Below are 15248 nucleotides of genomic sequence, written 5' to 3' on the forward strand. Positions count from 1 at the left end.
AAACTGAAAGAGGCAAACGTTCAACTTGAAAGTCGTTGCAGTGACCTTGCACAGCAGTTGAAGGCTCATGAAAGTCATCTTTGTGCCGAACAGTACTCCCGGAACACAAATGTATAAATTAAAGGTGTTCCTTGCAACATGCCAGAGAACCTAACCGAGATAATTGGTAGAATTGCTGCAAAAGTGAATGGCCTCTATTTTGCCAACGGACATTGATGTAATTCACCGCATCCCAGCAGCAAACTCGGCAGTAAAAAATATACTGGTGCAGTTCAATCGGAGGCAGGTCTGTGACGCTTTTCCTCAGAAAGCGCGCGCTGCAAAATTGTTATGCTTGATTCTGACATTCGAATTTTTGTTAATGAGCACCTTTCCCTGAACTCAAGCGCCTTCTGGGCGAGGCAACTGCGCAGAAGCGCTAAGCCAAATGGAAGCATGTTTGAGTGTGAAATGTTAAAATCTTTGCTCGTCAAACCGATGATATGGCCACAATCAGAATTGCATGCAGAGTGGACATTGAAAGGCTCACTGCATCATCAGATGGTGTCTAATGCAAAAGGTGTTACTTGTGCAGAAATGGTTATGTTTCAAAACATGTCACATATCTATGCTTCTAAAACCAAGTGCACTTGCAGTGCGACTTGTTTATTCTGTAGAAATTTTGTCATGCCCTCGTACAGTGTGTGTAAGGATATTACAGTTAAACCTGGATATAACGAAATCGTCAAGTTCCCGAAAAACTTCGTTATAAAGAGCATTTCCTTATATGCAGGTTCGGCACGAAAATTCGAAAAAGAAATGCTTACCGTATTTGCTCGATTCTAACGCACCCTCAATTGAAACGCGCCTGTTTTCCGTTTTCGTCGAAGCACTCATCCTTGGAATGTCACACCAGGTACCGGATACGTGGACGCGTGTCGTTTCGCACAAGCGCGAGGCATCGGAAACAAAGAGCGAGCGTCACAATTGCGTTGTAGCGTCGTATAGTGTTACATAGAACCCCGCTGTTACGTTCCCGGGGGCTGCGTTTTCCCGGCTGTTCGTTTTCGGCCGGTCCCGGCACAGCTCCCATAGAACCCAATGCATTGGTAACCCCGCTGTTGCGTCGCAACTGTGGGACCGTTCCCGTATCATACGTTGCGAAGTGCCACCCGCGCCGGCCCGAGTGGCCATTTTGACTTTTCATGTCGCTTGGCTTAGTGGCTGGACGATGGCATTGGCCGCCCGAAGTGCCGGGGGCGACAACTATGACGTATTTTCGGTTTCCGCCAGAAAAAGTATGGCCCTTGAGATCCGTTTTTGCTTCATAAAGATGGTGTTTATGACGCGTTGTGGTCCTAAAAAAGGGCGATAACGCAGTCGCCGCGCGCCGTATGCTGTATGTGCGAGTGAAAACGTGCGAGGGGAGCCGACGACCGTGTCTAATCTCGCGCGCGCAAGAAAAGCAGGGAGGAAGCGCGCCTTCTTCCGTTGCGCTCGAGGCACCAGCGAGCGAGGCGGGAGGGATAGCGGGGCGCCGTTGTACTGTACTCTGGCATCAACTGCTCGGCGGCGCACGGGCCGTATCTTGAAAGTGATCTGCGTTAGGGCAGAGTCTAGCAGTGTAGGTGTGTCGGTGGCTCGTAGCTTTGTGCGTGCTGTGTGTTCTCGGCGCTCAGTTTGCGTTGAAGCGATAGACAACAGCACGAAGGTCACTTCGCTCGCTTCTCCAGCTGCGCTTCCACACGCCGCCAGCGTTTGACAGCGCGTGTCTGCGCTCATCGAGTGTGATGTGTCACAGCGTGTACCAGCGCGTCGGCAACATCAACTGGAAAAGGAGAGAGTGCCGGCTTGGCAGGCTAGGCCAGCTGCAGCAAGCGGCAGGATCAGGTTTGAATGAAGGGAGGGGGAAAGGTCACGCCCGCAGCGGCAAGATCGCCGGGTCGAGGGATGCAGGCCTTTGGCGCTGAGCCGTGCTCCCTCAAGGGCTGCAGAAGATAGCGTCAACCTTTCCCTTTCCCCACGAACCACTTACTACTACTGCAGGCCCGCCTCGCACACGCACGCATGCACACGTGCGCTTGCTTCGCATTCCGTCGCGGCGGACAAGGTGCTTCCTGTTGCCTAGCGCAAAAATGACAATATTTTGGGCGAAATCTCTAGGCTGTCGGAGGGGGAAATTCGTTATATCGAGGGGGTCTCCTGCTGCCACTTCGTTACATAGAGGTCTCAAATACATGTGCTTCTATGGAGTAATGGCTGGGAGTATAAAAACTTCGTTATATCCAGGAATTCGTTATATGGAGGTTCGTTATAAGCAGATTTAACTGTATACCCAAAACAATTGCTTCATATTACGTTGCTGCAGCCCTGTGTTTAAGGTTGTAGCAGTAAACAGTTTCAGTTGTGATGAAGCATCCAGTTTGATTGCCCAATTTTATATCGTACAATTTCACAGCCCCACATGGTTATTGTTGCTGTACTCGAGATATCTGCACATGTCAGCGTGTGCATTGTCAGCAAGAACTCGGCTTTGCAGTTACACTTGCCAACAATTTTCCGCATGTTCACATACTTTGTTCTTCTTATCATTTCTTGATGACAGCCAATCGGTATTTTGAACGTGTTTGCCCCTGTGAACTGGGATTCAGTATGAAAAAGAAAGGCTTGTTCTCAGCGTTGCATTTAAACTCCTCTCAGTGCCAAATGCGCCAGATTGCACCATACGAGATTTCCTGCGCCATCCTGATAAAAATAAACGATTTTGCGCCGAAGTGCGCCAAATTAGCTCCTGCTCATTACGTGTGTGGCCGCAGTGGCCTGCAGACGTGCGTAGCGCGCATTACTAAAATGGCTTTATAAATCTAACGGCAACCGATAATTCGGGCTCAATGGGACCCCCTAAATGTCCGAATAACTGGTAGTCGGAAATATCTAAATTCGCCAGAAAATAACTGAATTTATTCCGCCAGTGGCTAAAAAAAGACATTCTGGGTTGACCACTTTCGGGGATACGTTCACTTTCGCGGGATTTCACGTCACTAGCGTCAGCGTCGGCATACTTGGTAGTGTCCCAGGAACGCTATCATCCGTCGGCGTGTACAGTGCTAGTCGCGCGAAATGCCGCGAAAGTGAAAGCATCCCGGAAAGGGATCGTCCAAAAATAAAGTCGAAGTTTGTCAACGCGGTCCTGCGCGCATGTACGCTTGCCTACGATCTGGTCAGTCCCTCTCTTTACCATTGTTATGCTGTCAGCACAAAAAGACGAAAGTACAATTAATGCATGCGCCGAATCTTCAACCTTTGGGAGCAGGACCGGGATTTTGTAGCGATGCCTTTTCCACTCGCACTCCTTGCGCTTCGTCAGTGGAAGAGCGGCGCTTCGCCTGCGGTACATGGTATCAGCCGGCAGAGAACGGTGGACGATAAGGGCGGCATGCATCGAGCGGAATCGGCATGCATAGAATCGAGTGGAATGCATCGCTACAAAATCGCCGCGCCGCAGTCGACTGCGCTATCATATCCGAATGACGGCGGGCTTTTTTTTTTGTTTAAACACTCACTGTCCTCGTCGGCGGAGACATCAAGGGCGTAATCGGCGCCGCTTAAACAACTTAAGTCGCCGTGACCGTGTCGCTAGTTAACACGTCAATGAATAAATGCTGGACGCGCGGAGCCAACCTGGATGCACTCCCGAACGGCTTGCCGGAGTTCGCTTGCCCGACGGTTTGGGCGCGGTCGGTGCTAGATTAACTAGGCTTTGCTAGTTTCGGTTTCCAGGAGGTGTCGGCGACATGGCCGGCCACCATGCTGCGGCGATGCCAACGACGTATCAACACCAAAATATTGGTATTTCCGCTCAACTGGGCGGTCAAATTGGCACGCAGTCGTGCAGGTGGACCCCGAATTATATAATATTTAGTACCTTAAGGTGTCCGTAATTTCAGTCGTACTTATACTTTAAATTCATGGGTAAGTGATGGTGCCTCACAGTAGTCCGAATAATCGAGCTTGTTTGAATTGCTAGTGTCGGAATAATCGGTCGACGCCTGTTGCGAATCGGCCAGTTGCTGAACAGAGGCTTCAGCTTCTCGAGGAAAAACAGACCATTGAAGAGTACCTGGTGTCGTCGGAAGCAATGACTGAGCGTTACGAGGGGCTCCTCAAGGCTGGCCTCGCTCAGAAAAGCATTGATGACATTGAGTCTGGCCAGGTGTTTCTGACTGATGCTAGAGCCTTGCTGAAAACATAACAAAGTGTCAGCTGTCAATGAAAAAAATCATACGATGTAAAAGGCAACATCTGAGCAGCTTCATTCAACTTGAAATAAACTAATTACAGCACACTGTTGTCTTCATTTAAATTGAAGGAAAACTCGTGTATTTAGAGGCAAAGCAACATTGTTTTACAGCAAGCAAATACTTTCTGGAATAACGCTTGTCAATTTTTAGTGTTTGAAATAGCTTAGGACGTGTCCAGCAGCTGTGATTTATTAGCTCCAAAGTGCTCTGAAATTAAGATTTTGCTGCTCCAAATCTCAGTTCGTCAGTGGCACCACTGAATGAGGCATAAACACGAGCAACTGGATCAGCTCATACATAATCTTCCGGTATCTTTTGATTGTTTCATGTTCACTGAAACATGGTGCGCACAAGAAAATCATCTCATCTCGATGGAATCATTCTCGCACTTTTTCTTGAACAGAGGGGGCAGTCTGTATTAAACCTTGTTATGCATTTGAGCTTGTTGATGAATTTCCAGTTATAACAAATGACTATGAAATTCTCACATTACGTCATAACAATCTAATCTTATCGGTAGTTTATAGGCCCCCGAGCGGAAACAGGCACCAGTTTCTCAATTATGCTAGCAAATTTCTTGAATTTTGTTCTATTAACCGTTATATTGTGGTCTTGGGTGGCGATTTCAATATAAATGTAGCTGAAGATAATTGCACGTCACTTAGCCTTGCCAACACAATTGAATCGAATGGTTTTACAAACATGATAGTGTCTCCCACAAGAATTACTGCTTCCAGCCAGACAACTATAGATTTCTACGTCGTGAACGCAGACACTACTGTTGAATGTGCTGGTACATTGTCGTCCGACCTTAGCGACCACTCTCCAATCTTTGTGTCGGTTGTACAAAGACTTTCAACTTTCACTAGAAAAGCCCTTGCTACTTATCAGTCAATTAATGACACAAATCATAATAAATTTACAGAAATGATAAACAGTGCTGACTGGTACGAAATTTATACTTATAGCAGTGCAGATGAAGCATACAATATCTTTATAAATAAATTTTGGGAAATATTTGATGCATGTTTCCCGTAGTCCAAAAGGAGCAATCTAAAAAAATAAAACCATGGATTACGCCATCTCTTTATAAAGAGATAAGAAAGACAAGATGTATCAAAAATTGTTATTCAGCTGAGATTTGGCCGACCTGACTGCATTCGAACAATTCAGAAATAAATTAAACAGTGAGTTGCATAAGGTATACTATACGAATATATGTGAAAGAGACAGCCGCTGTGATGCGAAATTAGCTAAGAAAACAATAAACGCAGTCATTAACATGCCCAAGCCCTCCAAATCTATAGGATTTACAATAAACGGTGTAACCTTAATGGGTACTGAACTAACGGATAGCTTTAATAAACACTTTATTGGTCTCTCTAAAACAGACAACAAAGATGCTACCTGCCTAATTTCTGTACAGACACCTGACTCCTTTTTTCTCCACCCTACCCACCAATTCGAAGTTTTTGCTACACTTTGAAGATTAGCTCCAGCCTTGACGCAGAGGGTCTGTCAGTAAAACCAAATAAATTTGTAGCTGACATTCTTGCGCCTGTCTTATCATATTATCACGGCTCACTGGAGACAAGAGCGAAGAGCGGTATTTATTTGAGGCAATGAGGACAAAGCGCTCAGTTCAAACTTCTTCTCTAGCACCTCGCTTGCAAGCCCAAGATCGTCGTCTTTGTCGTCAGCGTGGTTGGGCACAGATAGCGTCGCGGCATTTGCCCCCTCCTTGAGGAGCATCGACCTGATGCTCGGGGGGTAGCACCCGGTGATCAGCAAACCAGAGAGTACCCATGTCATTCAGAAAAATAAGGTTTCATGCGCACCAGGTGCACAGTCTCAGGCAGGTTCATACGGCGCCTCGAGCAGGATGGGCTGTCAGGAACAACTTCATAGTTGACGTCGCTAAGGCGTCGTAGAACCTTGTATGGTCCGAAGTATCGGCGTAGAAGTTTCTCCGCGAGGCTCCGGCGGCGTACTGGAGTCCAAACCCAGACTCTTTGGCCGGGATGGTAGACGGCGCATCGATGGTGTTGATTGTAACGTCGGGCATCTCGCTCTTGCTGGCCAGTTATGCGAACGCGCGTGAGCTGTCTTGCTTCTTCAGCGCGCGCTCTAAAATCTGCGGCGTCAGTCTTGGAATCGCTGGAATCATGAGGCAGCATAGCATCCAGCATTGTAGTCACTTCTCGACCGTGGAGGAGACTGAATGGTGTCATTTTTGTTGTTTCTTGCCGAGCCGTGTTATAAGCAAACGTGACGTAGGGTAATATTTGGTCCCAGTTCTTGTGGTCCACATTGACATACATGCACAGCATGTCTGCGAGAGTCTTGTTGAGGTGCTCCGTAAGTCCATTGCTTTGCGGGTGATAGGCTGTCGTCCTTCTATGTGCCGTGCCACTGAGCGTTAGTACAGTTCGCAAAAGGTCGGCCGTGAACGTGGTTCCCCTGTCGGTTACGATGACCGCTGGAGCACCGTGCCTCAGGACGACGTTTTCAATGAAGAACTGTGCGGCCTCGGCTGCTGTGCTGCTCGGAAGTGCCTTGGTTTCCGCATATCGCGTAAGGTAGTCAGTCGCAACTATGATCCACTTATTTCCGGCGGCAGATATTGGGAATGGGCCCAAAAGGTCCATCCCAATTTGTGCAAACGGCGTTTCCGGCACTGGAACAGGATGTAATAGTCCGGCAGGTTTCGCAGGTGGTACTTTTCGACGTTGGCAGTCAAGGCACGTTCGAACGTAGTGCTTCACCTGTGCTGAAAGCCGTGGCCAGTAGTACTTCTCTTTGATCCGCGCTAATGTTCTTGTGTACCCTAGGTGGCCTGAGGTAGCTTCATCGTGACAGGCCTGCAATATTTCATTGCGAAGAGTTTTAGGGACGACTAGTAGATAGCTGTTCCCTGTTGAAAAGAAGTTCTTTCTAAAAAGAACACTGTTGCGTATGCAGAATGATGACAGGTCCCTTGAGAACAATCCAGGCTTGTTTGTGGTGCGGCCTTCTAAGAAATCAAATACAGAAGCGAGCTCCTGGTCCTCTTGTTGTTGTTGAGAGATGGTGGCCGCATCAACAACTCCTAAAAAGCCTGTGGATTCGTCATCATCTTCGCCTGACGACTCGATCGGCGATCTGGAAAGGCAGTCAGCATCTAAGTGCTGCCTTCCCGATTTATAGACCACTGTCATGTCGTACTCTTGAAGCCGTAGGGCCCAGCGTGCCAAACGTGCAGATGGATCTTTCATGTTGGTCAACCAACAGAGAGAATGGTGGTCACTTATGACTTGAAATGGGCGGCCGTAGATGTACAGGCGGAACTTAGTAACTGCCCATACTACAGCCAAGCATTCCTTCTCTGTGGTGGAGTAGTTCGATTCGGCACGTGACAGTGTTCTACTCGCGTAAGCGATGACTCGCTCAGCGCCGTCTTGCCGCTGAACAAGGACGGCGCCTAGACCCACGTTGCTGGCATCGGTGTGGATCATTGTGGGCGCATCCACATCAAAGTGGGCAAGAACAGGTGGAGTTTGTAGACGGTGCTGCAACTCGTTAAATGCCACCTCCTGCTCCTCGCCCCACACAAACGCTGTAAAAATCCCTGATGGGATTGACAGTATCTCGAAATAAAATAAAATAAAAAAACGCGACATCTTCTCTGGTTAGGCAGGTATGCGGTGAGGCGATGCGTGCAAAACCCGCAAGAAATCGCCGGTAATATGCGCATAGGCCCAGGAAGCGTCTGACTGCCTTCTTGTCCGTAGGCCTTGAAAACTTTGCGACAGCTGCGATTTTCTCAGGATCAGGTCTGACACCTGTGTGGCTTACAACGTGGCCCAAAAACTGCAGTTCTTCATAGCCAAAGTGACACTTTCCGGTTTTAAAGTAAGCCCAGCGGACCGTATGGCTTGAAGAACTAACCGTAGCCGTCTGAGATGTTCATCAAATGTGGCAGAATAAACAATCACATCGTCTAGGTACACTAAGCAAGTCTTCCACTTAAGGTCTGAGAGAACGGTATCGATTAGCCTTTGAAACGTGGCTGGGGCGGAGCACAAACCAAAAGGGAGAACTTTGAATTCATAGAGCCCATCAGGCGTCACAAAAGCAGTCTTTTCGCGATCCCGTTCATCGACCTCTATTTGCCAGTACCCACTCTTTAAGTCCATTGATGAGAAGTACCGAGCATGCCGTAGCCTGTCGAGGGAATCGTCGATGCGTGGTAAGGGATACACGTCTTTTTTCGTAATCCGATTGAGCTTGCGATAATCGATACAAAACCGCAGGCTACCATCCTTCTTAACGAGTACCACGGGTGACGCCCAAGGACTTTATGACGGCTGGATGACATCATCTTCTAGCATTTTCTGGACTTGCTGCTGTATTGCTTCACGCTCTTTCTCAGCCACGCGATACGGATGCTGCCGGATGGGTATTGCTGTTTCCTCCGTAATAATGCGGTGTTTCGTCAGTGGTGTATGACGCACTCGGGACGTTGTAGAGAAGCAGTCCTTAAGATGGTCAAGCAGTTCCCTGAGACTTTGTTTCTGTTGCGGCGCTAAACCTGGGTCAACGTCGACGACGGGTGCATGTGGCATCATATCGCTGGTTGATTCCTCTTTTACAGCAAAGCAGTATTGAACGTGGTCAATTTCGTCAAAGTATGCCACAGCGGTGCCTTTACTGATGTGCCGGCGTTCATTAGTAAAATTTGTCAGTAGTACCTCTGTGCGACCACCGATTAGGCTGACGATACCCCGAGCGATAGCAACACCTTGATGGAACAGAAGTGCAGTTAATTGTTCGGCTACACCGTCCTTGTTAAACTGTTCTCCGCAACTGACGGAGACAAGACTGCATGATAGTGGTGGTATGCAGACGTCGTCGTCGGCGACACGTAACGACGTACGTTGGCGCTCGTCGTCGTGGCTCATGTCTATACTATTCGATAAGGTTATCTCTCCATCCCGTATGTTAACCACGGCGCCGTACTCCCGCAAGAAGTCCATTCCAAGGATAAGTGATCTGCAGCACTCTTTTAAAATCATAAAAGAGGCGACAAAAGCTGTATTTCCTTTCTGGAGTCGTGCAGTACATTTTCCTGTAGGCGTCATTATCTGGCCCCCGGCATTTCGAATATGAGGGCCCGTCCATTGCGTTTTGACTTTCTTAAGCCGGTCTGCCAACTGCTCACTCATTATCGAAAAGTCTGCGCCCGTATCAACTAAAGCTGTCACGTCGTGTCCATCAATCCTTAAGAGTAGGTCGGCACTCACAAATTCGTCGGTGTTCCGTTTCTCCGGGTTGCTCTGCTCCTTTCTCAGTAATAATGGGGGATTTTCGGCGGTTCGACGACTTGCAACCTTCCCCCCGGAGGTCGCTGATTTCAGTTTCCCCGCCGTGGGCTTGGAGAGCGGCCTCTTACCACGTCGGCGAAACTGCGACGGTCCGGCGAAGAATAGCGGAACGGAGACGGTGAGCGCGACCGGAGATTAGCGGAGCTGCCTTGTTCCCGAGTGATATTATCGTCGAAGCGTGGATTTCTCTCTGGAAGCTGGCAGGTGACATTTCCTGGATGCCACCCTGGCGACGAGGGAAAAAACGATAAATGTGCCCTGGTTCGCCACAGTGAAAAGACAATGGTCGGAGATCAGCAGTGCGCCATACGTCAGTCCTGTGAAGCTGGGGTCGCCTCAAATGCTCTCTCTGTATCCAGGCAGCAGTAGGTGGCCGCTGGTGGTACTGCTGTACTGGCACGGTAGAAAGAGGGCGACGGACAGCATCTGCGTAGCTATATGCATGGGGCTCGTAGCGTGGCTCGAAGCGTGGCTCGAAGTGCGGCTCGGGACACGGTTCAGGGAGTGGCTCAGGAGATGCAAATGCTTGCCGGATTTCTTGGCGGACAACTTCAGCGACTGAAGCAACAGTAAACTCCTTCGGTGTCGCAGTTTGCTTCGCAATCTCCTCGCGCACAATGTCTCTGATCAGTTGACGCAGCGAGGTCTCGTCGGTCACTGCCAGAACTGCGGCTCCTGCAGGGGCATCGTTAGTTAGGTGTTCGTATTGCCGGCTACGCTGCTGGAGCGCCCGCTCAATTGCTGTGGCTTCCTTAATAAATTCTTCCACTGTTGTAGGCGGGTTTCGCACGAGACCAGCGAATAGCTGCTCTTTGACGCCGCGCATGAGATGGCTCAGCTTCTTCGAATCAGGCATGTTGGGATCCGCGCGGCGAAACAAACGAGACATGTCCTCGGCAAACATGGAGACACTTTCGTTGGGTTTCTGAATGCGCAACTCGAGAAGGCGTTGTGCATTATGTCGGCGATCAGTGCTTCCGAAGGTATCAATTAGCCGACGGCAAAATTCGTCCCACGTTGTCAAATGTGCCTCACGGTTTTGAAACCACGTCCTTGCGCTACCTTCAAGAGCGAAGTACACATTATAAAGCTTCTGGTCCGGACGCCACTGATTGACCCTAGCCACGCGTTCGTACTGGTCCAGCCAGTCTTCGGCGTCTTCATACGTGTCACCGCGAAAGCTTTTGGGGACTAGATTGTTCTGAACAGTCACCTGTGTTGTACTTGCAAGCGCCATTTCCTGAGTCGGTGCGGTCGCTGACAAACTTCCTTGCAAGAGACCGAATTCCGGGCACAGACCTTGCAGGCGGCGGCTTGCGCGGTGCACAGGTGTCTCGACGCGTGGATAATGTCTTGAAGGGCTGGATGCAGGGCTACTCGCAGGAGTCGTCCCAATCATTAGGCGAGGATGCGATACCCAGCACCTCCACCAGTGTCACGGCTCACTGGAGACAAGAGCGAAGAGCGGTATTTAATTGAGGCAATGAGGACAAAGCGCTCAGTTCAAACTTCTTCTTCTCTAGCACCTCGCTTGCAAGCCCAAGGTCGTCGTCTTTGTCGTCAGCGTGGTTGGGCACAGGTAGCGTCGCAGCAATATATATCCTCCTCTGCCTTCCCAGACAGACTAAAACTAGCCGAAGTGATTGTTATCTTGATTTTCCCAAAGCATTTGATTCTGTGTCGCATGATTTACTTCTGCTTAAGCTTACTGAACTCAACCTGGACGTAAAGGTACTCGAGTGAATAAAAAATTTTCTTTCTAACCGGACGCAGTTTGTAAACGCTAATAACTGTACTTTTTGGTTTTCTAATGTACCAGCAGGTGTTCCTCAAGGCTCAGTCCTGGGTCCACTTCTCTTTTTAATCTATATTAACGATCTTCCGAACTGCATTCTTTCTTCTTCCATAAAACTCTTCGTCGATGACTGTGTTATTTACCGTAAAAAAACTAATCCTTCCGATTCCCAAGAACTGAAGGACGATCTTAACCCGTGTGACTGAGTGGTGTTCTATTTGGTGCATGCAACTAAATTCAAATAAATGCAAGGCCATGCGAATATATCGTAACACTGCCATTCACACCTACTTTATTAATGGTGCACCCGTGACGTCAGTTACCTCTTACAAGTATCTCGGCCTTCACATATCAAATAACCTTTCTTGGCATTAGCATATTGACTATGTTACTAATAATGCTAACTGCATGCTTGGTTACTTTCACCGTAATTTTAGCTCTGCCCCTTCCTCCTTGAAGCTAACTTTATACAAAACTTTAGTTTGCTCCAAATAGGAGTATGCTTCAGCCATTTGAGATCCGACTCAGTCTTCATTAGTTTCTACTCTACAAAATATTCAAAAATTGCAGTGCACCCTTTATCTTATCCAATTATTCTCTCTATATGCAATTACATCAATGAAACAAACTTTTAACTTACCTGATCTTTTGTCACGCCGCAAGTATTCCTGTCTCTCCCTTTTTCACAAAGTTCTTCATTTGAACCCCCTTTTAAAAGAAACCCTTCTTGCCCCTCCGTCTTATATTTCATCCCGCACTGACCACAGCCTCAAAGTCCAGTGATAAACCTTTGTGCCGCACAAACCGGTACAGTGACTCGTTCATCCCTAAGACAAGCACGGACTTGAATCACCATTCCGCATCAGTCGCACTCATCACCGACCCTATCAACTTCAAGACTCAGAATGCCATTTGTTAATATTTTTTGTTTGTATTTTTACTGCATTATTTTTTGTTTTTGACTCCACTCCTTTCTGTAACGCCTTTGGGCGTTGAAAGTATGTGAAATAAATAAATATCCATAAATCTGGGACGACACAAGACATGGGCAACTGTCGACCAATATTCATTCTGCCAATTTTCTCGAAACCACTATAAAAAATTTTGCTTAAGCGTTTGGAAATTTACCTTAATGATGTGTTTACAGATTCCCAATTTGGTTTTAGACAAGGCTTATCTACAAAATCTGCGCCACTTGAACAAAAAGAACGAATTTTGCATAACATTGAAAATAAACTTCTAACACTGGGAATTTTTGTTGATTTCAGCAAAGCATTTGACTGTATTAATCATTACATTCTTTTAGATAAACTTTATGCATACGGTATAAGAGGCAATCCGCATAAGCTGAGGTCACACCTTGAAAAACGGCAGCAATCGGTATGTGTCGATGGTTGTAGCTCCAGTTATGAATATATTAAGATTGCGGAGTACCACTGGGCATCATCTTTGGTCCGTTCCTTTTTAACGTGTATATAAACGATCTCGTCCATATGTCCAAGAGAGCTAAATTTATAATATATGCCGACGACGCTAGTTTATTTTTATCTGGAAACTCATCGAATGAACTCCTGCTTGAAGCAAACGTCATATTAGAAAGCCCCATAACTGGTCACATGTAAACAGCTTAAAGATTAATTATAATAAAACAAAGGCGGTTGTTTTTCGCTCGATAAATCGGAATGTTATGATATCAATCCCACTGCTTATTGGAGACTGCGCCATCGAAATCGTAAGTAACTATAAATCTCTTGTCATATTATTTGACGAACATCTTAAATGGGCTGATCACTTTCGTTATCCTTCTTTAAACTTGTCAAAATGTGTAGGAGCTCTTTCACGAGGTCGCGACTTGTTTCCCGTGAAAGAGACAAAATTAATATATCATTCGTTATTTCATTCTCAAATAAGCTACTGTCATCTTGTGTGGGGAACTGCGGCTCGCGTGCATCTGAACTAACTACTACTTCTGCAAAAAAAAAAGCTATCCGCATAGTTTTTGGCTCAGATTACCTAGCTCATACCAGACCATTGTTTATTAAACATAGAATGTCTCCCATTCATCATCTACTGTCATGTGCCATAGTTCGCGCCTTGAATAATTTGAGCTTACCTCGGGCTAAGTTCATAATCCAACTCTCATCGGTGACATAAACGCACTCGCACAAGCACCAGACGCAAAGAGAAATGGCATCTACCCCGACTTCGCACAACGTATGGCTCCCAAATGTTGCATTTCCTGGTTCCAAACACCCTTTACACAAACAAATGGTTCACAGAAAATATGAACCTAAACAAAAAAACAATTGTTGAGCAATTTTTTGAGCATGTGGTGGGCTCAAACCCAAATTAGGGTATTCATTTTATATTTTTTTGCCATGGTATAAAAAGGAAAAATGCTGCTATTTATTTTGTTTGAACTCCATTAACTATATTGTAGTGTTTAATTGCAATTATGTTTTAACCTTCTGTTTCTGCTATACCGTTGTTTTATGCTTTTTAGCTTCTCAGTGCATTGTATATTTGAATTTTACTTTCATCTTACATTAAGTTTAATTGTAATTCTGCATTGTGTACGGTTCCTTGATTCCCTTCACTGCTGCCAATTTGTAAATGGGCCCCGGACGCCGTCAAGCTCTTTCAAGGCAGCTTTTTGTCCCAGGCCTTTTTTTCTTGGAGAAATAAATGAATCTTGAATCTACAAACGTGATAGCGTCGGATTGCAATTTGAATATAAGAGAAAAGAGCCTGATAAGCAGCCAGGGATCTTTGAATGCTATCGCGTTCCACTCTTGAAGGCGAAGCTTAAGCGTCCTCCAATTCTCAGTGTTTCGCTGTACTTTTTTTGTGTGCTCTGGCTATGCAGCAAGAAACACATAAGAATCAGTGCAAGTGGGTGAGCAAAGAAAGGTGCTACAAGGGGAAGTGACGTTGACATCTCAGTGCTTGGCTGTTGTAACAGTTGTCTTATCCAAGCACCAACGTGTACGTTGTAGCAGTTGTATTTGTGGCTGCCTTGGAGTGTAGGATTTGTTATAGTAATTTTCTTGCCCCATAACATTGCTGTAGTCATGGCACTTACTGTGATCTCTTATCTCTTTGTTAACGTAGACTCACAGTAGCCTAAGCTCCGGTGTGCCACCAACCCAGCCACCAGTGTTGGCATTCACCTCGGCGAGTGGTACCACCCAGCCATCTGGCCCGCCCACCTTCTCTCAGCGGTTCTGACAACACTGTGCTGCCTGGGGTCATGTGATGGTGGACCTCTTGAGAGAGACTCTGCTAGGTTTATTTCAATTGTTTCAACTTGCTGATGGCCCCCCCCCCCCCCCCCTTTTTTTTTTCTGTTGTCTGGATGTGCTCTAGGCATTTTTGTCCAATGTGAATGAAGTGCATGGAAAAAGACAGCCTCATTCTGATCATTCCTCTGCAACTCATTGTTGTGGTCTGCTGCACTGCAACAATGAGACATGTGTCCATTCTGCAGCAGAGTGATTGCTGCGTGGATTCATTCATAGAATGTAATTTTGGTTTTCCTGGAGTTTCAATAAGCTCTCTGGAGTTTCAATGAGGTGTAAATAAGGAGGATGTGTAAGCTGCAGAAAGTTAACAGTTAACATGCTTTCTTTGTGTTAACACCAGAAATGAGCTTGCAGACGTTTTGGCAAGTTCAACAACAAATATCAACATCCACATAAAATTTAGCTTCAGGTGCAGTGGCCGTAGTTCACAAGAAAACAACAGCTGCGTGCACTGCAGCTGGCAGATTTTTCTTCCTTTTTCCAGTTCAAGTCTAATTCTGGAGTGGAC

At 46.8% G+C, this 15248-nt stretch overlaps 1 protein-coding gene across 3 annotated transcripts in view; it reads left to right on the plus strand.

The window, feature by feature from the left end:
• The window catches only part of LOC119461880 (cyclin-dependent kinase 8), a 260725-nt gene extending 245880 nt beyond the window's left edge, over nt 1-14845 (plus strand). For all 3 annotated transcript variants that reach the window (XM_049672776.1, XM_037723249.2, XM_037723250.2), the window contains one exon: nt 14550-14845. In XM_049672776.1, the coding sequence (XP_049528733.1) occupies nt 14550-14666 (117 nt within the window). In that variant the 3' untranslated portion in view covers nt 14667-14845. The remainder of the gene's footprint in view (nt 1-14549) is intronic.
• The last annotated feature ends 403 nt before the right edge of the window (nt 14846-15248 follow it).

Source organism: Dermacentor silvarum, chromosome 8 (genome assembly GCF_013339745.2).
Source record: "Dermacentor silvarum isolate Dsil-2018 chromosome 8, BIME_Dsil_1.4, whole genome shotgun sequence".
Classification (NCBI taxonomy): Eukaryota; Metazoa; Arthropoda; class Arachnida; order Ixodida; family Ixodidae; genus Dermacentor; species Dermacentor silvarum.